Source organism: Salmo trutta, chromosome 11, assembly GCF_901001165.1.
Source record: "Salmo trutta chromosome 11, fSalTru1.1, whole genome shotgun sequence".
Taxonomy (NCBI): domain Eukaryota; kingdom Metazoa; phylum Chordata; class Actinopteri; order Salmoniformes; family Salmonidae; genus Salmo; species Salmo trutta.
Genome location: NC_042967.1, coordinates 14,855,872 through 14,879,817, shown reverse-complemented (window position 1 = coordinate 14,879,817; position 23,946 = coordinate 14,855,872). Strand labels below are relative to the sequence as shown.

Here is a 23,946-nt window from a genome sequence, read left to right as displayed (position 1 = left end):
AGCGTTGTGAGGCCAGTTGGACCTACTGCCAAATTCTCCAAAATAATGTTGGAAGCAGCCTTTTATTGTCTCCAACACAATGTGCAGCTGTGTAATGATCTGTTTAAAACCCCCTGGAGTCCATCCTAAGTAACATAATACAAATAAAAAATAAATGAATCTGTCAGTTTAGCTAGAGAGGTTTTTTTGCATGGGCTGCATCTCAATCCACTGCATCTGCCTATAGAAAGCAGCAGAGCTACAGCGCTGTTTGTCAGACCAAGAGACATCCCAAAAATCAGCTTAGATCCTGGATCAGCACTCGTACTCTGAAACGCTTTGTGAATGCAGGCCCAGTCCATTAGGGTATTGAGGGAACTGAGCTTGTCAAATACAGAGAACAGGTAGTGCACTGGGCTGACTCTGGATCAGTATTATAGAGGTTAATATATGACATCCACAGATCCACTCCCGATAATCCTATTCCCTTTGCCTTGGGTTAGAACGCCCCGTAGCTAGGCAACTAATGCCTAGAGAGAGACAATGAATGGTGACATGGACACTGATTAGGGAACAGCTAATTCCACCAATTAGCCTACCGTTCTAAAGTTCTTTCTGTGTTTGTGAATGACTGACCATTGAAAGGGACTCTCGAGAGGCAATGCATTCAGGATCTTTTTTTAAAACTATCCCCTCTCATCATAATGATTGTAGGCTGAAAGTGTTACAGGGGAGAGTAGTTCTAACAGCACAGTCACGGCCAGTCATCACTCATTCATTCCTATCTCAGCTTTTGTATTTCCCCGTCCCTGTCTTGGAGAGTGATGACGCCTGGACAATAAACTAGGCAGTTTGATAGGAGGCAGATATAGCAGCTCTCCCCCTCCCCCCATAACATCAGTATTCAGGCCATGAAGATGTTTTATTCAGGAGATAGATATTACATATTCTGGGCATCACCTACTGCTAGGAAACACAGGAAGGCAGGCTGGGGCTGAGAGCACGGACTGGGAGGGGAAAGCTCCAGAACCCTCTAGAACGAAGACGGGTGAGGGGAGGGCATCCTTAACACGATGTTCTAAAATCTAAATATTGGTATTATGTGTTTATGGTAGGCTGTTTCATGTTCAACGTTGGCCTAGTCCAAGATGGAGGCAGTATTAGGGGCGTCACAAATAGGATGGATTCAATGGGAGTCATCACTGCTACATCTGTGGCTAGTAAGGCACACCTGCACATGGTGACACGCCCCAGGAGAACACACACATGGTGACACGCCCCAGGACAACACACACATGGTGACACGCCCCAGGACAACACACACATGGTGACACGCCCCAGGACAACACACACATGGTGACACGCCCCAGGACAACACACACATGGTGACACGCCCCAGGACAACACACACACATGGTGACACGCCCCAGGACAACACACACACATGGTGACACGCCCCAGGACAACACACACATGGTGACACGCCCCAGGACAACACACACATGGTGACACGCCCAGGACAACACACACATGGTGACACGCCCCGAGGACAACACACACACATGGTGACACGCCCCAGGAAAACCACACCGGTTGGTGACACGCCCCAGGACAACACACACATGGTGACACGCCCCAGGACAACACACACAGGTGACACGCCCCAGGACAACACACACATGGTGGACACGCCCCAGGACAACACACCACATGGTGACACGCCCCAGGACAACACCACATGTGACACGCCCCCAGGACAACACACACATGGTGACCCGCCCCAGGACAACACACACATGGTGACACGCCCCAGGACAACCCACCACCATGGTGACACGCCCCAGGACAACACACACACTGGTCAGGACAACACACACACATGGTGACACGCCCCAGGACACACACACACATGGTGACACGCCCCAGGACAACACACACACATGGTGACACGCCCCAGGACAACACACACACATGGTGACACGCCCCAGGACAACACACACATGGTGACACGCCCCAGGACAACACACACATGGTGACACGCCCCAGGACAACACACACATGGTGACACGCCCCAGGACAACACACACATGGTGACACGCCCCAGGACAACACACACATGGTGACACGCCCCAGGACAACACACACATGGTGACACGTCCCCAGGACAACACACACATGGTGACACGTCCCAGGACAACACACACATGGTGACACGTCCCAGGACAACACACACATGGTGACACGTCCCAGGACAACACACACATGGTGACACGCCCCAGGACAACACACACATGGTGACACGCCCCAGGACAACACCCACACATGGTGACACGCCCCAGGACAACACACACATGGTGACACGCCCCAGGACAACACACACATGGTGACACGCCCCAGGACAACACACACATGGTGACACGCCCCAGGACAACACACACATGGTGACACGCCCCAGGACAACACACACATGGTGACACGCCCCAGGACAACACACACATGCATACTTACAAACACACACTTTCGCTGTGTGTTTAAACATGTGGAGCATCCAGGTCACACAGCTTTATTACCAGAATCCTATTAGAGATAGGATTCCCCCCACCTCACACACACACACACACACACACACACACACACACACACACACATACATACATACACACACACAGTGTGTCTCAGTGTCTGGAGACCAGACCACACACACGTGAGTTATGGATGGTGATTATAGATTGCTGTAGGTACATACAGTGCCTTCAGAAAGTATTCATACACTTTGACTTATTCCATATTTTGTTCCAGCCTGAATTCAAAATGAAATAAATCGATTTTGTATCTCACCCATCTACACACAATACCCCATAATGACAAAGTGAAAACATGTTTTAAAAAATGTTAGCACATTTGTTGAAAATATAAGTATTCACAGCCCTGAGTCAATGCATGTTACAATCACCTTTTGGCAGCAATTACAGCTGTGAGTCTTTCTGGGTAAGTCCCTAAGAACTTTACACACCTGGATTGTACAATATTTACCCGTTTTATTATTACCTAAATTCATCAAGCTCTGTCAAATTTGTTGTTGATCATTGCTAGACAACCACTTTCAAGTCTTGCCATAGATTTTTCAAGCAGATTTAAATCAAAACTGTAACTAGGCCACTCAGGAACATTCAATCAGGAACATTCACTATATTTGGCCTTGTGTTTTAGGTTATTTTCCTGCTGAAAGGTAAATTCATCTCCTGGTGTCTGGTGGAAACCAGACTGAACCAGGTTTTCCTCTATGATTTTGCCTGTGTTTAGTTCCATCTGTCTTTAACAATTACAAGCATACCCATAACATGATGGTCACGTCTGGCTCAGTTGGTAGAGCATGGTGCTTGCAACGCCAGGGTTGTGGGTTTAATTCCCACGGGGGACCAGTATGAAAATGTTTCCACTCTGGATAAGAGCGTCCACTAAATGACTAAAATGTAAGTGATGCAGCCACCACTATGATTTAAATATGGAGAGTGGTACTCAGTAATGTGTTGTAATGGATTTTTCCTCAAACATAACACTATGTATTCAGGACAAAGTTAATTGATTTGCCACATTTTTTGCAGTTTTACTTCAGTGCCTTGTTGCAAACAGGAGGCATGTATTCTGTACTAGCTTTCTTTTCACTCTGTGAATTAAGTTAGTATTGTAGAGTAACTACTGTGTTGTTGATCCATCCTCAGGTTTCTCCTATCACAGCTATTGAACTGTTTTAAAGTCACCATTGCCTCATGGTGAAATCCCTGAGCGGTTTCCTTCCTCTCCGGCAACTGAGTTAGGAAGGAAGCCTGTATCTTTGTAGTGACTGGGCATTTTGAAACACCGTCCAAAGTGTAATTAATGACTTCATCATGCCCAAACGGATATTCAATATCAGTTTTTTTTATTTGTACCTATCTACCAATAGGATCTACCAATAGGTGCCCTTCTTTGTGAGGCATTGAAAAACCTCCCTGGTCTTTGTGGTTGAATCTGTGTTTGAAATTCACTGCTGGACTAAGGGACCTTACAGTTATCTGTATGTGTGGGGTACAGAGATGAGGTAGTCATTCAAAAATCATGTTAAACACTATTACTGCACACAGTGAGTTCATGCAACTTATCATGGGACTTGTTAATCACATGTTTACTCCTGAACGTAATAAGGTTTGCCATAACAAAGAGGTTGAATACTTATTGACTAAGACATTTCAGCTTTTCATTTTTTATTAATTTGTAAACATTTCTAAAAACATAATTCCCCTTTGACATTATGGGCTATTTTGTGTAGGCCATTGACAAAAAAATCGCAATTTTATCCATTTTAAATTCTGTCTAGAATACAACAAAATGTGGAATAAGTCAAGGGGTGTGAATACTTTCTGAGGGCACTGTATATGCTATACACAATTTAAGGCAGTTTGTTACAGCAGGAAAATATTCCTACAGCAACAGGACGTGGACATTTTTGGTTTTTCAAAGTGGAAATTACAAACTCCAGAAGCCTTTTTCAACCTCATACACTACATGTTTTACATTTCCTGCATTGCTAAAAAGTTCTCCTGCAACAGGGCGATCAAATTAAGATCCTACATCTGTAACTATGATGGGTACTGCGGTCTGTGTCATTTGTGGACATGAGCGTAATGCACTGGGTGTGTGTGTCAGGGTAATATCAGTGATCTATAGTCTCATTTCCCCTCTGGTATATCAGAGGGTCAGGTATTGGACAAGAGGGCATGAACCCATGGAGTATTAGTAGGTACAAGATTTCACTTCGCGCACCTTTTATTGCAGTGTAAACCCATTGTCAATGAGTAAATGTAAAGGGTGTTGGGGTGGTGAACATTTTGGGATCTTTGCATGTGAGTCATTGTAACTCAGGGAGAGAAGAGAGGAAAGGAGGAAAGAGTAAAAGAAGAGGGGCCTATGGGCTAGGGCACTTATCAGGCCTCGGAGAGGAGGGGGAGGGGGAGAGGAGGAAGGGATGGAGAGGAGGAGGAGGAGGAGAGAGTCTGTACAGGCCTCTGTAGCTGAATGACCAATGTGTCTGTCAGGGGAGATCAGCAGCAGGATAATGAATGGTGCCCACAGAGTCAGTGGACCAACTCTGGGGCACTGTGTGAGGGAGCAGGCTTTATGTGTGTGTGTGTGTGTGTGTGTGTGTGTGTGTGTGTGTGTGTGTGTGTGTGTGTGTGTGTGTGTGTGTGTGTGTGTGTGTGTGTTGTGTGTGTGTGTCGGCGAGCAGCCGTTCATTCCCAGGGACCAATCAGGTCTACCAATGACTCATAGACGCCACAGTGGAGCGTGTCATTACTGCACCAGCTGGCCTTACTTAGCACTAACAAGTGCTCCACCACACAAACCCCCCCTTGAGAAACCAGAGAGGTAGGTGTGTGTGTTTGGAGTGTGTGGTATGTAGGTGTGTGCAGTATTGGAGTGTGAGTGTGGACTGTGATTAAGCATGTGTGTGCTTGAAGTGTGTTTTGTGTCTCTACGCTTGATTCCTTTTATTGTCTTGGGGAAGATCAATCAATAAATCAAATGTATTTATAAAGCTCTTTTTACACAGCAGTTGTCACAGTGCTTATACAGAAACCCAGCCTCAAGCCCCAAACAGCAAGCAATGCAGATGTAGAAGCACGTTGGCTAGGAGGAAACCTTGAGAGGAGCCAGGCTCTGAGGCGTGGCCAGTCCTCTTCTGGCTGTGCCAGATTTCAATTGCATACTCCTCACGTTCTCTCTCCTTGGAGGAGAAGGTCATTGTATGGTAACACATACAGGGTGTAAACCCTCCACACACATACATACATACATACATACATACATACATACATACATACATACATACATACATACATACATACACAATTCCACTGTGTGTTTATGCATGTGGCGCATCCAGATCACACAGCTTTATTACCAGAATAGGATTCCCCCCCACGTCTCTCACACACACATTTGTTTTACTTGAGGGGACCAAACAATTGATACGCATTCAAAATTCTATTTTCCCTAACTCTTAACCCCTAAACCCTAACTCTAACCCTAATTGTAGCCCTAAACCTAACCTCTAAGCCTAATACTTTTTAAATACACTTCTTTTTTTATTTTTTACCTTCCTTCCTTCCTTGAAGTATGTCACAGATCTGACGTGACTTAATAGGTGAAAGCCATGTGGCTAGCGCTAATCTCGGATGTCACTAATTATAAATGCTGACTCAAGGAAAGAAAGCAACGTGTTATCTGTTAGATGTTTGGCCCACTCCTGAAATCATCGTTGCAATCTAGCAACTACATTATCTTATGTTATGGCAAGCCAGTTGAGATCTATTCACATTAGTCTCCCGTTATGTGTATTTGCTATTCCATACTAGTTATCCTGCGGTTTAAATCCCATCTTCCTAAATTAGCTCCATGGTTTGAATTGTGTACACACACACAGACTCTTCATTATCCAAAATGCACCTGCAGAAACAAACATCTGTGCATTATGGGTAAACACTATCTAATGTTGTGCTTCCCCGTGGCTGTGACAAACACCACAATGAACGAGGGATTAGACAGTTTAGATTAAAGGAGAAAATAAAGAAAGGATTGAGGTATTTGTGATTACTCTGAGTCACTAAGCTGGAAGTGTTGCTTTCACATCCGTCAACTGTTGGACATGTTAGAGATGCATGCCTGGTTAATACCTGTCCTATGGATATTGCTGTTGTGTCACGCCTGTGTTTCCCCTCACTGATGGGGGGGGGGGGGGGGGGGCGGGCGGGACTGTGGAGAACACTTGCAGAAAAATAAATGAATGCTTGAGAGAGAGAGAACAAAGACAGAGAAAAGGGGGAAGAGGTCAGAGACTTGAGAGTTGGTTGGTATGGCAACGCTAAGAGGAGGAAGTTGACTTTGCGGGCCCGGCAGCCTTGGGAGTGTGTGTGTGTGTGTGTGTGTGTGTGTGTGTGTCCACAGTCTCCCACCTTGTACAGAAACACCTTCTGATATGTTAATATATGAAATCCTCAAAGGGGTTTTTCCAGTCATTCCTAGGGATTTCCCAGTTGTGTGTTTCTGAATGACTCCTTGGGCACACTTCCAATTCCCATCAGCCCCATCACCCTGAATTGCTTGCCTTAGAAAGGCTTTGAGAACCAGCAATTGCTTATTCCCGTTATCTCATGCAGTAGTCGTTAAATATGGATGAGTACACATCATACACACACACGTCTGCGGCATTCATTCATACATTCACACGCACAGTACATACGCACATATATATATATATACACATCGTGTGCACACGCGGTTTTGTGTTTTTCCTCCCTCCCTCCCCGTGTGCTATCTTAACCACAGCTTTATAACCAAAGCCTGGATGTGTATTATGTCAATGGGGAAGCTGTCTCAGTGATATATCAAACAGCAAGTCATACAGCAAGTGTAGACCTTACCGTGAAATACTTACTTACAAGCCCTTAACCAACAGTGCAGTTCAAGAAGAGTTAAGAAAATATTTACCAAATAGACTAAAGTCAATGTAAATTGTCAATGTAAATTGTCCGGTGGCGATTTTTATGAATTGTTCAGCAGTCTTATGGCTTGGGGGTAGAAGCTGTTGAGGAGCCTTTTGGTCCTAGACTTGACGCTCCGGTACTGCTCACCGTGCAGTAGCAGAGAAAAAAGTCTAACTTGGGTGACTGGAGTCTCTGACAATTTTATGGGCTTTCCTCTTACACCACCTATTATATAGGTCCTGGATGGCAGGAAGCTTGGCTCCAATGATGTACTGGGCCGTTTGCACGACCCTCTGTTGCGCCTTACGGTCAGATGCCAAGCAGTTGCCATACCAGGCGGTGATGCAACCGGTCAGGATGCTCTCGATGGTGCAGCTGTAGAACTCTTTGAGGATCTGGTGACCCATGCCAAATATTTTCAGTCTTCTGAGGGGGAAAAGGTGTTGTCGTGCCATCTTCATGACTGTCTTGGTGTGTTTGGACCATGATAGTTTGTTGGTGATGTGGACACCAAGGAACTTAACTCTCGACCCGCTCCACTACAGCCCCATCGATGTTAATGGGGGCCTGTTCAGCCCTCCTTTTCCTGTAGTCCACGATCAGCTCCTTTGTCTTGCTCACATTGAGGGAGAGGTTGTTGTCCTGACACCACACTGCCAGGTCTCTGACCACCTCCCTCATCTGAAGCTGTCTCAGTGCTATCTGAAGCTGGCTGAAGGATATCTGTTCAGCCTGGCCTGTTTATAGTTTGTTTATCAGTGGGACAGTATTGAGACCCGATGATGTTGAGAATACACCGTGTAATGGATGTCCGTGTGGAGAAATAAGCATGGAATTGATTCTCCTGCTGTGCGTTGATGATAATGATATCATGTGTGGTATCATCACTGTTCATGTGTTGAGCCCTGAAGGGATTCAGCTAGGAATAGACCACAGGAATGCTAATATAATACAATGCAGTGGAGGCTGCTGAGGGGAGGACGGCTCATAGTAATATCTGGAATGGAGAAAATGGAATGGCATCAAACACGTGGTTTCCATGTCTTTGTTACCATTCCATTGAATCCATTCCAGACATGACTATGAGCCGTCCTCCCCTCAGCAGCCTCCACTGATGTAATGTAGCCTCTATCTCAGCCCTACAGTATAGAGAAAGGTTGTGCTGTCTTCATTGGGTGTGTCTTAATAGTCTACAGTGGCTTCCTCTCTTCGTGTCTCCTTCAGTTGCACTGAGTTGAAGGGACTGGACAGGTGAAAGAACATTTGTGGTAGAGGGTCACCATATGGCTGTCACCTGTGCTGTGTTCTCAGAACTGCCCAGGTGAAGGAGAGGAAACGGGGGAAAGAAGCAACTCTGACTATTGAGATGCAGCCCTTGTCTCTCCTGCTCTGTATTCAGTTGGCTTGATGACAGTCTGAGGCCTGAGGTCTGGGTTTATCATTACAATCCTGGATCTCCTTTCCCTCCCAGTCACGACCTTATCAACAGAGGAAATTCAATCAAATAAACCCTGTGTTCAATGTAATGGACCGACATGTGAGTCTTTAAAGGGGCTTTGTAATTACTCACAGCGGGTTGAGTCACCCATGTCAACATTATGCATATCTGGTTTTTTGTGTGTTTAAAAAAATATATATCTGGGCTCGGCCAGTGCTGTCTGACGGTCCGCGGGAGCGTTTGCTCAGGTCTGTGAGGATGAGGAATGGGTTTCTACTGCAGTATTGATTTAGGCGTCCACAGCCGACTGCGTGTCTTTCCCAGCTCCCAGGCAAGCCATGAATAACACTACTGTCCTTGATGGTTTGTCGCTGTAGTGAGACGGAGAGGGAACCACTCACATTTGTCTTTGTCAGACTGAAATGTTTTGAGATTCATCTGGAAGGTACAGTTTTTCAAGTAACGTAGACCAAATTTCTAAGCACCTTTTTTTATTTAGGCCATGAATATTAGAAATGACTGTATCAATGTACAGAGTAGAAGTGGTATAGGATATCACTAAGTTAATGTGCAGTGTGCATACTGTGCAGTAAGAAAGTAGCTAAGGATAAAGACTGTCATGTAAGAAACAGAAACCGTTGACCCTGGTTGTAATCATTACTGCAAACAAGTTTCTATTTCTATTGGACACATTCAGGTAGGTCCCTCCCCGTTTTTGTTCTGTTTGGTTCCTAGTGAATACACCCCATGACCCGGTGAAACCTGACACCTGCTGCAGGCTGTAGTGACTCAGAAGCCCCTAGGTAGGAGCTAACCCATGGTCCTCTGGCAGGGCCCCAGCCCTCCTGACTACCCCGCCCTCATTGACATGCTGTCATAGCATCTGTCACATACCTCTCATTCTACGTTTCCATCACTTTTCCTCTCTCCTCTCACGCTTTTCTCTCCCTCTTTCTCTCCTTTCTACCCTCTCTCTCTCTCGCTCGCTCCCTGATTGTTTACATCACCTAGCCCTTTCTGCTCCTCTTCTTCTCTTTTGCACATCTTATCAATTTTTTCACTTTCAACCCCCCCCCCCCCGCTTTCAGAATGCTTTCAGAATGTAATTAATAGCCTCTCTATATTTCCTTGTATTCCCTCCTGGAGCTGTAAATACAGCCCACCACCACCATAAATACAGCCCACCACATTCTACCACCCTATATGAAGCTGTCAGTAACAGTCAGGTTGTTGTCAGTATATTTCGCCTGCCGCTACTCTTCCCTCAAGCGACGTTAGCGACTGCAGCTAACTAAGTTGCCTCGGCTTTACATATTCTCTCCCAGATTTACATATTTGAAACGCGGTGTAGTGTTCATGTGCCGTTAAACTGCCACAGAGCAGTTTCACCTTCTCCTGTAGCAGATTAAAAGTACTTAGTTAAAATGGTGATTCAACGCGTTGCCGTTGACCTGGGGCTCTGCACTCGTTTGACTTCCTGTCAGTCTGTCATGACTGTGTAGTCTGGGTGAGGGCTTCTAATAGCCTGGAATCCAAACTGATTATCCCTCTCATTATCCCTTTCATTATTCCATGTCATTATCCCTCTCATTATCCCTCTCATTATCCCTCTCATTATTCCATGACATTATCCCTCTCATTATTCCATGTCAGTATCCCTCTCATTATCCCATGTCATTATCCCTCTCATTATCCCTCTCATTATTCCATCTCATTATTCCATGTCATTATCCCTCTCATTATTCCATGTCATTATTCCATCTCATTATCCCTCTCATTATTCCATCTCATTATCCCTCTCATTATTCCATGTCATTATCCCTCTCATTATTCCATGTCATTATCCCTCTCATTATTCCATGTCATTACCCATTGTCATTATCCCTCTCATTGCTTTTCCCCTTTGAAATGGAGATTCCGGCTGGGGCTCGGGCTCGTGATGCATTGTTGGCATGACAACGATGCTGGAAAAGAGAAGGGGTGAGTCACTGGTCGTCGTGGCAGCAGCAGCAGTAGTGTGGATGATGGAGCCTCTGCACTCCTCCGAGTCGTGACAAATTTCTCTCCTTGTCTTGTCTCGCTCTCTCTCTCCACCCTCATGTCTCTCTCTCTCTGTCCACCCTCATGATGAGAGGCTTTCTAACCAGGATGAAAGCCTTGGACCCTCCTCACTAAATCCGGCGCTGGCAGAATAGTCGTCGCCCAGAGCCGTTCATTTACATAACTCCCAAGGGCCCTTCTGGGACTGAGACGCCTTATGCACACACACACACAGAGAGAGAGAGAGACAGAGAGAGAGGACTAGCGGAGGAGGACGAGAGAAGGAAGACAGAGACCAGAGACAGAGGACAGAGAGAGAGGAGAGAGAGAGACCCAGACCGAGAGGATACAGAGAGAGAGAGGAGAGACAGAGGAGAGGAGAGAGGACAGAGAGGAGAGACAGATGGAAAGAGGACAGAGAGAGGGAGAGAGAGGAGAGAGAGACAGGAGAGAGAGAGAGAGAGAGAGAGACACAGGAGAAGAGACACAGAGAGAGAGAGAGAGAGAGAGAGAGAGAGAGAGATAGAGAGAGAGAGAGAGAGAGAGAGAGAGAGAGAGAGAGAGAGAGAGAGAGAAGATTGTTCTGTTATTCACACATTTAGTTTAAGTTTGAACGGTGACTGAATGGGTGTTCGTATTTTCGTTATTTAGCCCTCCGAAAAGGCTCACCAGGAAGCACACAATGTCATGACTCGTGTTTTGTCCTTAATTTTATTTTAAATCAAATGACCACAGGTCATAAACCTGAAATACAACAAACAAGTAATGACAATATATTATTCAGATATATTATTTAGTATGTTATTCAAGTAATATAATAATAATGTAAATAATAAATCAAATAAGCCTGCAACACCATCAAAGATGTGGTGAATCTGGCTTAAAACAGCACCGACTACATCACCCAGAATGCCCAGCGCCAGAGGAGCATGCGCACAGTGACTCTGCCGTCACAGGTTGCTATGGACGCTGTCACAGGACACAGAACCCTTGCCACCACATGCCTCGTCCAAAGGATTTACACACAAACACAACATAATGCGGCACTCCACCATGGATCACCGAACCAAACCACCGCCACCAGAAACCAGCAGAGTGCTCCGAACAAATCAGCACAATGCAAATGGCTGATAATAATAGCCTAATGCTATATAGCATCTGGTTCGCTGAGCTACCGCACCCAGCGAGCTACAAGTTACTCCCGGCCAACTAACACCGACACAGTGAGGTAAACGTTCAGTGCACAAACATATAAGTGACAAACATCAACGCTAGACTGAGTAGTTCGCAGTTACATACCAACGGGCTGTGTGCTCCTGATGATTGTCTACGGTGAAGTGATTACCAGGTGCTGTTTATTTAAGTCTCTAGTGAAGCTGCGCATGCGCACATAACGTAACATATCTGAGCATCTAAGAAACTTAAAGAAATCACTCGTTCCCCATTTAATTGAACTCATCAGACCCATTTGCTTCTCTTATATCTATTTATATATATATATTTTTTTCTTTTCCTGAGTGACTTAGAAATCTCAACAATGGGAGAGGACATGTTCTAATGAGATGTGTGGCTGTGGAATGACAATACCTTCATTTCCATTCTCTTCATATACAGTGGCAAGAAAAAGTATGTGAACCCTTTGTAATTACCTGGATTTCTGCATAAATTGGTCATAAAATTTGATCTGATCTTCATCTAAGTCACAACAATAGACAGTCTGTTTACACTAATAACGCACAAACATTTATGCGTTTTCATGTCTTTATTGAACACAACGTGTAAACATAACCTCAACCAAACGTTTTCGGTAGTTTTCTGCATAATGGTCAGGAGGTGTTTTGGACCATTCGTCTTTACAAAACTCTTTCAGTTCAGCAATATTCTTGGGATGTCTGGTGTGAACCGCTCTCTTGAGGTCATGCCACAGCATCTCAATCGGGTTGAGGTCAGGACTCTGACTGGGCCACTTCAGAAGGACAGATAGCCTTACATTCTCCTGCAAAAGGGTTCACATACTTTTTCTTGCCACTAGATATCTATATACAGCCTGTTACAGACAATGTCCTTTATTGAGACAGTCCAGTTAGTAAGACCTGCTTATGAGTAAAATGACATTGAGGTGTCGTGATAATTTATTGTCATCTGTTAATCAGATGGGTGTAAATTTGATCAATTAGTTTTATTATGAATACTTTGCTATCTGATTGAATGACACGAGTACAGCAACGATAGACAGTGTCAAGGTCTTGTCAAAAAACCGAAATGTATGCATTCACTACTGTAAGTCGCTCTGGATAAGAGCGTCTGCTAAATGACTAAAATGTAAATGTAAATATGTCCTCCACCGTTAATCGCATGTGAAGAAGTTTATGGTTAGTCCACTGTAAGGTTAGTAATACCACAGTAGTCAGTGTACACTCATAGTAGATACCGTGTTTATTGTGCAGGAATGTGAGGCGAGAGACATGCACTATGACCCCAGAGGAATGAGGTCGAAGTTCTCGTGTGATTCCTCACAAAGCATCATGGGTTATGAGCTGCGCCACGAGTCTCATGTATGCAGGATTAGAATTCTCTCTCTCTCTCTCTCTCTGATCGGGGGATGAGAATGAAGGGAGTTGTTCTTCTTACGTCTGGATTCCCCCTCTAGATTACACACACACACACACACACACACACACACACACACACACACACACACAATCAAATCAAACCGTTTTAGCAGATGGCATAGCGGGTGCAGCGATGTGCTTGTGTTACCAGCTCTAAACAGTGCAACAATGTCAAATAAGTACACAAATAATAGTGAAAAGCATGAAATCACGAATGTAATAAGAACGAATCCATCTCACGCGCATGACTCACCTTAACATGCTCACAACATAGGCATTCTCAGTCTGTGTACTGTCATCGCTCACGCACATTTGCACACTTATGAGTACAAACGCACAATCTCTTTTGTACTCAAATACACACACACACACAGCGCCAGCTGGTGCTGTCCCCTCCCCTGTCTCTCCAGCGGCACATGGATGAGGAGGAATGGACACATCTCTCCTAGCGCGCCGACTCATCCTCCCACTGTTACATAAGAGCCATGCAAAGGCTTACAGATCAGATTAGAGCAGCCAGGGGCCCTATACACCACACAACACCACACACACGGGTTGGTGACGCAGCACAGCCTGCCAAGGCCTGGGGCCCAGACATGGGTTTGGACATAAGGCTTGACCTCCTCTGTGTGGATGCTCCATTCAGCATTATGTATGGAGTCTCTCTCACTCAGATCTATAGAAAGACTGAAGTTATACTCCTGGGCTGGAAGGCATTGCTTTACCGAGAGGTCTTGGGATTAGGGATTTAGACTCTAGCGGCTGAAGACTTGTTTTTGTAGGCTGACTTAAATGACACCCTGTTCCCTATATAGTGTACTACTTTTGACCTGGACCCTATGTTCCCTGGTCAACAGTACTACACCATATATGGTGCCATTTAGGATGCAGCCTTAGATGATGTCGTCCGTTGGGTGGGAGGCTGTTAATGAGCGTTGATCCGTTGTCTCTGCGGTCTTGTCCACATCACAGGCTTTCAATGCCACTGTGTTGTCTCTGCTGCTATTGGAGTCATTACTACTGTAAAGCGGAAGAGTGGGCCGACCACCACCCATGTGCAGTCCTAAATGTAGCACTTCAGGATTTGAGGATCACCACAATCAGGATTTTCCTGGAGCGAGAGCGTCTGTGGTCGAAACGAAGGAAAGACATTGAGGGTATAGATTTGTTTTTCCGCTGCATTGAAATGTCATTAATATCAGTCTGAATTTAGATGGAGCTCTTGTTTTAAATTGTAATTGCTTGTCTCGTTCTCTCAATTCAGCATATCTGTGTTAGTAGATTCTTGACACACGTCTAAGTGTGCATCCAAACTGACACCCTATTCCCTTCTATAGTGCACTACTTTTGACCAGAGCCCATAGGGAATAGGGTGCCATTTGGGACGCATCCTAAATGAATGTACTTTGGTTTCTGCTGAGTCACAGTGCAGTCCGGTCCAGCAGAGAGGAGAGCTGCATCATAGCATGAGAAGAGAGCTGCCTGCTCTCCCCACCAAAGTGTTGATGAGGACACACAGACCCCCAAGGACTTTGGGAAGGAGAGAGAGAGCAAGAGGGAGGGAGAGAGAGAGGGGAGTAAGTGAGGGAGGAGGAGGAGGAGGGAAAGGGACAGAGAGACAGACAGTGGGGGGGGAGGGACTGGGAGAGACGGAGACGGAGGTGGAGGGAGAGAGGAAGGGAGGGAGAGAGAGAAAGAAAGCTCTTCTGGGCATTGTTACGCAAGTGTTTTCCTAACCGCAACATTTGGCAAAGTCACATACCCCTCTCTCACACCATCTCCCCATCCACCCTCCCTCTCAACCGTCTGGACAGAGAGCGAGAGACTGAGGGAGAGAGCGAGAGTGGGGTAGAGAGACTGAAGGAGAGAGGGAGGAAGAAATAGGGAAATATTTTGAAGCTTATGCTGCTCGACAGTGGAATGAGAGAGTAGTCAGAGGAAGGGAGGAACAACCTCCTACTCCATGACTGCACATCGGGAGATCCCCTCCCCCTCTATTCTCCCCCACAGAGGAAGGAGGGATGAAGAGGAGCGGTAAATCTGAGAGGAAGTGTCAGTTAGGTCTGTGTCCAGCCCAGTGCCCAGCTGCTGGCCGGGAAGCTCCAGTCTCTTTATAACCTCCTAATCTGGCCTACTGTAGTTTTTAATCCCTGCCCACTGACAGACGTATTTAAAGCAGAGGCCTCGATGTGCCCAGGCCGGATTAGAACCAGGGAGGAGAGGATCTACTGGGATGGATGGAGGGAGGAAGAAGAGGAGAGGTGGAGAGAGGGAGGGAGTGTGGAGCAGCAGCAGTGGCCTCTCCACGTGTGGTTCACATGGGGCTCCATGTGACGCTGCCGGCCCCGATGCAACCTAGAGCTAAACTAACGTTGTATAGCACAGTAACACCCACTAATGATGCGTAGCGTGTTATTTTGGATCACTGCTAAGAGGACAGAGGGGATGGATGGATGGATGGCTAGAGGGAGTTTGGGTACAGTGGGGACTATCTTTGAGGATTGTCATTGATCCCTGTCACCCTGCCCAGAGATTTACACCAATGGGGAGAGAGAGCGGAAAGAGAGGAGAGGAGGTTATTTCAGGCAGAGCTGCTACCCAGAGCACGAGCCAAAGTAATTACACCACATATATCAAATTAGATAATAGAACACACACACACAAACCATATCCTACATTCAGTGACATAACTACACATCTTCATACTGTCCATACATGTGGAATGTATATGGGCAGGTTAGTGTCTAATGGTTAAAGTTAGAATTTGGAGTAGGGAATCTGATCCTAGATCTGTGGGTAGTGTTGGATTCCAGCTTGAAATATACTTATTCATGTTACCATACCAGAACTTAGTAATTACTTCACATGTATAAAAGGGGTAAAGAGGAACTAGAAGAACATCTGATTACCGTCCTATCTCTCACACATTTCCACGACCATGAGGGTCCTAGACTTAAGCAGGGCCATGACAATACCAGTAAGAGTACTGTGTTTCTGCCTAACAACAGAAGGAGTGTCTATCTTAGTCTTACAAGGAGATGACGACTCCTAGTAGGAAGGTATAAACATGTGTTTGTGTGACTTGTTGTGTTTGCAGCTGAAGCACCCAGTGGGTTGAATAAACTTGCTTTGAGCTTTTTCTAGTCGTCCGTGAGTTTTTACTCTTCTTGTTTAGAACCGAACAACTGGTTAGTGTCTAATGGTTAAGGTTAGAATTGGGAGTAGGGAATCTGATCCTCGATCTGTGGTGAAGGGTAGCCACTGCTGTTGGATTGACTGGTAGTGTGAGAGCACACACCAAGCATCCTCTCCTCTCTTAGATCTTACTGTGTAGGAGGATTTCATCCAGGACGCTTGTCTCTCTTCACACCTATTGATGGACTTATAGGCAGGACACTGGGCCTGAAGGAAAGCCTTGAGCTTAACACTCTCACATCATGGTCAATGGTGGCCAGGCCAGCAGCCTTTCTAGTAATCTGACTGGCTGGATGTGTATTTATAGAGGAGGAAGTGGATGTGCTAGAGCACTGCAGAAGGGAGACAGTCTCAGTGGACACACCGTAGAATGAATTGGCTGAGTGCTCTATCTCTATCTCTCTCTCTCTCTCTCTCTCTCTGTCTGATCTGTTATTTAATTCACACAGTGGAACAATGGAGCTTGATCCACTCTGGAGGGGTTAACCGTTTTGTTTTTTTGGGGTGTTAATAATAATCATAATCATATGTTTAATTTATATAGCGCTTTTCATTACATGAAGGGTCTCAAAGATGCTTTTAAAACAAGACAGCGGATCTTGTGGGTCTATTGTATCTATCAGTATAGTTTTTAAATGAGCGCGTCATTTCTCGGAGAAAGACACAGCCGTGATAGATTAACATCTGGTCCTGAGCTTTGTTGAAGAAAACACTCTTGTCAAACGACTGAATGGGGTTTTGTTGTTGGAATGTTGTTTCACCTTGAAAAGAAAGCGAGGGTGATGTAGGAAAAAAAGACAAAGGGTGTTGATGCCTAAAGGTAAGGTCCCTCCCTCCCTCACTCTGTCACCCATTGGAGCGGGTGACAGTTATAAAGGTCACAGGAGGGGGCATGCGACGTCACCACTCTGTGGGCTAATTACTATCGACTGTTTTGAGCCTCCGAGGCGTTTAGTTTTTGGGGGGGGAATGAGTCCCTCTAACCTCTAGTAGACTAATGGTGCTTTCTGGTGCTGCCATTCAGGTAAATACTCTTTCATTGTTTAGGTTGTAAGCGCTTGTTGTATATAACCATCATTCATATTGTTTTTCCAACCTTTTTTTTAACCAGGTAAGTCAGTGAGATTGACATCTCGTTTTCAAGTTAAGAAAAGCAGCAATTCATATGAACGAATCATAATAATAATTATACTTCATTCATAACCATTCCTTCAACCATCATTTATTAACTATAAAGAACCCAAAGCCCAGAATGGAGCTTCAACTAAAAATCCCTGCTAGAAAAACAACCTCCCTGCCTTTCACCACCTGAGCGCACAATCAGATGAAATGGAGTGTTGAGGAGAAAGTGTTTTTACTTATTTGTGACGGGAGATGTATTGATAGGGGTTTGTCCCTGAGCTTTCAGTGATTACATTACTGTGGGTGCTCACTCATGTGTTACAGTACAGTGCAGCCGTCCAAGATCAACAGCAGTGAGTGACTCTGAGAACAATACAATATATCCCCAACGGCATAGTAGGGCCTAGACACTACCCAGTACCATATTCATCAACTGCAATCTGGAATCAAATCCATTTCATTAATGTAGGTGAATCAAGTGAATGAAAAATTCTTCTTTCTCCATCTGCAGCTGATGTTAAAGAATTGGACCGGTGTAAATAAATTCCCAGCAGCACCCATTCCTAAGTGGCTTCTACCGTGCCTGTGTTGTCAGATCAATACAGGTGAGGGAGAGGAAGCCACTTTAGACTATTGAGATGCACCCCTAGGGGCTGGTTTCCCGGACACACATTAAGCCTTGACTAAAAAGCATTTTCAATGGAAACTCTCAATTGAAATATTGTAGCTTTTTAGTCTAGGACTAGGCTTAATCGCTGTCTGAGAATCTGGACACTAATCTAATTAAGCATCGGATGTCCTGGTCAGAAGGTCAACAAGGTCATGCCAGTCTGTTTGACCCACAGGGATGATGTAACACGAATGAGGAGGATTTATTTATTTTAGGTTTAAAATCTGATTTTTCAAATCTGCGTCGACGAGCTCCACTTCATTCCACTTCCTGGTGTTCTTACTGTATGTCCCTCACCCCATCATGCCCTCTCGTTTCCTCTAATTCTCTGTTCCTCTATTTTCTGTTCTCCATCTCTGGATCTCTTTTTGTACTGCTAACACTACCTATTTTTGTTTTGTCTCTCCCTCTTTCTCCTATCTCTTTAATTATCCCCTCTTTCTCTTCCTCTCACTCTCCCTCTCTCTCTCTCTCTCATTCTGCTCTCAGGGGCACTCCAGCCATCCCCTATCCTTGCCAAGTGCTTTTTTGGGTCAGGGCCACTTGCACACCATCCTCCATTTTGGCTCTGTCCTGCAGCAGACACTCAATTCTACAGTGTAGATCAGGAAAGTGCTGCAGTGAAGGGGACACAAGTAGACAGTATACACAGTTTCTCCAGCCCACTGACATAGAAACATTACACTCAAAGCGACTCATCCTGTGTCTCCTTAGAGAAGCAATGGGTCCCCGTTTGTTTTGCTCGATTTAGTCACTTTTTGTATAATTAGGTTCTAACGGCCAGACTTCCTGCTTTGCCAGGCAGAGCCCCTATTGTGCCAGTCACTGTTAGCTAAAGCTATGCTCCATTTCACGTGTCTCCTCTCCCCTGCATCTTATTCATAAACACTTCATGAGTTGGGTTTGGACACACACCATTGTCGTATGCCTGTCTCTATTAAGCATCTGTCAATGTGTGCTTAACTGGTATTCCAATCAACGTGATGTTTCTATCGAGGGGAACATTTGATTATCTGCTTTTTTTGTGTGTGTGTCCAGCAGGGGAAGCGATGAAGGCTGCAATGTGCAGGCATGGGTAGTCACAGCACTGGGGTGGCAGACAATCCATACACACACCATATCTGTATCCCATCTAGTGAAACCTCTCAATACAGTACATGATGTAGTTAAGGAGGAATGCATTAAGATACAGAGTTACTTCACCTATTTATAGTCCTGTGGAGAAATGCAAGTGGCATATCTCTCTTTCTTTCACTCTCTGCCGAAAACAACTTTTCTATCTTAAAAGCCCTAAACTCCAATAGATTTGCAAAATCTATGAATTGGTGATGTTCTGGGAATCGTGTTGTAGGGTTGTCCTTGTAGTAATGAAATATGAGATTGGTACATGATGTCTGTCTGGCCTGACGCAGGCACACACACACACACACACACACACACACACACACACACAAACCTCTATGCCCTGTTATGGAGGGCTTAATGTTCTGACGCCCGCCCTGTCTGTACCCTGCTCTCAGCCTCCGTGATGTGACACACTGCAGCATATTATCACATATCATTGACCTCCATCTTAGGACTCACAACGTCACTGGGCTGGCATCACTGTCAGCATCACGGTCCTCTATCCAGAGATGATGATGACACAACCGCACTGCGAAAGAGTCAGAGGCTCTCTCTCTTTCTTTCTCTCTTCCTCCCTCCCTGTCTCTCCTGGGTTTGGCCTTTGATCGTTGTGGATGTGTCTGGTATTCCAGGAAGTAGCAGCAGGAGAGGAAAAGGGAGTGAGGGAAGGAGTGAGGAAGGGAAGGAGAAGGGGAGAGATTTGGGAGCAGGAGACACATAGCCAACAAGCCGAACCAGGCAGGTGCCTATCTCCATGGCAACAACCGGTACAGTTTCACGGAGGATTTAAAGAATTCTGAGTGATGTTAAGCAGAAGCTGATGACAGGAGAAGGTCTTTGCTTACTTCCTCTGTCTCTTTGTGTGTGTTCTCTGCATAGCAGGAGGAATTTACTGTCATTTTCACCATCTCATCATGAGTAGGATAAAAGCTAATTTTTCGAGCCCTTGTGCCTACAAAGAATTAGCTCCTTACGTAATACAAGTCATATCACCGTCTCTCTCTGGTAATCTTTCTATCTTCTTAGTCATTTTATATAGGAGCACTGCAAATTCCCACTCTCCCTAAACAAACTTGCTCACAGCAATTGATCTTTCAGTCACAAAATGGACTTCTCCTTAATTCCCTCTCATCTCTCATCCTGCCCTCTGTGAGCTGCTCGTCTGGCCTGGATGTGTCTGATCGCAGGCCTCCTGGGCACCAGGTTACGTCACTGACTGTGGTTGTGGTGACTGAGTTTCTATCACAAAGCCTCTAACGAGATGGCCTTTTTGGTGTGTGTGTGTGTGTGTGTGTGTGTGTGTGGAACTGTAAACGCACATGGGTCATCTGATATGTCTCTCTTTGTGGTGTCATCTTAATTAGAATATGAACAGGGGTCACAACCTTAGTGTTAGTGTACACTGATGACCGAGCAGACATGAGACGGCAACAACATGCAAGACACTGGCTCATATAGACGCAACACAAAGCAACAGGAGGGGAATAACCAGGAGGGTAAATAATTGGAGCTAGGAGAGCGATTTCTGTTCAAATAGTTCAATGTCTGGAATTTATTCACTGTATGTTTTGAGAGGCTGGCTGATTACAAATGTCGCTGAAAATGAAATGAATATGCTTTAGTCCAGCACTTGAATAAAAAGACTTGAAAATAATTACATTTGTTGTGAAATGAATTGTACACCCTGGGGATTTTCCATTTCAGTGTCCAACGTGGAAGCTATATTGACTGAAATAAAAATGAATTTGCCGTATATTCTGGTTTTGGTATCTTTGACATTTGATTATACCTTTGTTACATTCACCTATCGTTTTTCTTGAGGTGCAAAAGCTTTTAAATGATATTAACCTTGACATGTTTTTGTGTCTTCTTGCAGAGGGTGAGCGAGAAGGTTGGGGGAGCAGAGGGGACTAAACATGATGATGACTTCACTGAAATGGAAAAGGCAAGAATTCTCTCTTTCTCTCTAAGAATCCTGTCTTTCTCTTTTTCTCTCTAAGAATCCTGTCTTTCTCTCTTTCTCTCTAAGAATCCTGTCTTTCTCTCTTTCTCTCTAAGAATCCTGTCTTTCTCTCTTTCTCTAAGAATCCCGTCTTTCTCCATCTCTCTAAGAATCCCGTCTTTCTCCATCGCTCTCTAAGAATCCCGTCTTTCTCCATCGCTCTCTAAGAATCCCGTCTTTCTCCATCGCTCTCTAAGAATCCCGTCTTTCTCCATCGCTCTCTAAGAATCCCGTCTTTCTCCATCGCTCTCTAAGAATCCCGTCTTTCTCCATCGCTCTCTAAGAATCCCGTCTTTCTCCATCGCTCTCTAAGAATCCCCTCTTTCTCCATCGCTCTCTAAGAATCCCCTCTTTCTCCATCGCTCTCTAAGAATCCCCTCTTTCTCCATCGCTCTCTAAGAATCCCCTCTTTCTCCATCGCTCTCTAAGAATCCCCTCCTTCTTCTTCAATATTACAATGTTGTGATGAATTAGCCCATTCTCCTAAGCCTTGTTCATTTGTGTTAGAAACTATATCCTCACCACTCCATTTTCTATTCACTCCAAGGGGTTATCCCCGTAGTTCTATTCTATTACATTGTGCTGTGCACTGCACATGGACTTTTTTTCCATAAAAGAGAAGTTTTTCTCAATTTAAATGCCTTGGAAAAATTCCTATGAAATTGCTTCTAGAAAGTGGGAAAATGAAGTGTGTGTGCATTGTGATTGGGGAGAGATCATTCCAAAGCCATCATTCTGTAGTGTAGTCTCCTATTCTAGACAGCTGGGGAGTGTATAGCAGAGCCATGTATTTAAATATAGGGCTGAGTAGTGTATAGCAGAGCCATGTATTTAAATATAGGGCTGAGGAATGTATAGCAGAGCCGTGTATTTAAATATAGGGCTGAGTAGTGTATAGCAGAGCCATGTATTTAAATATAGGGCTGAGTAGTGTATAGAGGAGCCATGTATTTAAATACAGGGCTGAGTAGTGTATAGAGGAGCCATATATTTAAATATAGGGCTGAGTAGTGTATAGAGGAGCCATGTATTTAAATATAGGGCTGAGTAGTGTATAGCAGAGCCATGTATTTAAATATAGGGCTGAGGAGTGTATAGCAGGGCCATGTATTTAAATATAGGGCTGAGGAGTGTATAGAGGAGCCATGTATTTAAATATAGGGCTGAGTAGTGTATAGAGGAGCCATGTATTTAAATATAGGGCTGAGGAGTGTATAGAGGAGCCATGTATTTAAATATAGGGCTGAGTAGTGTATAGAGGAGCCATGTATTTAAATACAGGGCTGAGTAGTGTATAGAGGAGCCATGTATTTAAATATAGGGCTGAGTAGTGTATAGAGGAGCCATGTATTTAAATATAGGGCTGAGTAGTGTATAGAGGAGCCATGTATTTAAATATAGGGCTGAGGAGTGTATAGCAGGGCCATGTATTTAAATATAGGGCTGAGTAGTGTATAGCAGGGCCATGTATTTAAATATAGGGCTCTGGCGTATAGTAGTGTGAGGTCTATGTTGAAGAAGGCAGAGAGCTGGCATATCTGACCAGCATCAAGAGGGAACACAATCTTCACCAGCTGTCAGCTTTGCATGTCTCTCCCTCCACCTCCACACTACAGAGTAAAGCCCCTTCATGTTCTGTCCAGGCATGTTGTCTCTCCCTCCACCTCCACACTACAGAGTAAAGCCCCTTCATGTTCTGTCCAGGCATGTTGTCTCTCCCTCCACCTCCACACTAGAGTAAAACCCCTCCATGTTCTGTCCAGGCATGTTGTCTCTCCCTCCACCACCACACTACAGAGTAAAACCCCTCCATGTTCTGTCCAGGCATGTTGTCTCTCCCTCCACCTCCACACTACAGAGTAAAACCCCTTCATGTTCTGTCCAGGCATGTTGTCTCTCCCTCCACCACCACACTACAGAGTAAAACCCCTTCATGTTCTGTCCAGGCATGTTGTCTCTCCCTCCACCTCCACACTACAGAGTAAAACCCCTCCATGTTCTGTCCAGGCATGTTGTCTCTCCCTCCACCTCCACACTACAGAGTAAAACCCCTTCATGTTCTGTCCAGGCATGTTGTCTCTCCCTCCACCTCCACACTACAGAGTAAAACCCCTCCATGTTCTGTCCAGGCATGTTGTCTCTCCCTCCACCTCCACACTACAGAGTAAAGCCCCTTCATGTTCTGTCCAGGCATGTTGTCTCTCCCTCCACCTCCACACTACAGAGTAAAACCCCTCCAT

The 23,946-nt window shown here is 45.1% G+C and overlaps 1 protein-coding gene across 5 annotated transcripts in view; it reads left to right on the top strand.

The window, feature by feature from the left end:
- LOC115202282 (endophilin-A1-like) overlaps positions 1–23,946 on the top strand; it is a 46,696-nt gene that overhangs the window by 8,616 nt on the left and 14,134 nt on the right. For all 5 annotated transcript variants that reach the window (XM_029766340.1, XM_029766339.1, XM_029766338.1 and 2 more), the window contains exon 2: positions 21,581–21,649. In XM_029766340.1, coding sequence (XP_029622200.1) covers positions 21,581–21,649 — 69 coding nt within the window. The remainder of the gene's footprint in view (positions 1–21,580; positions 21,650–23,946) is intronic.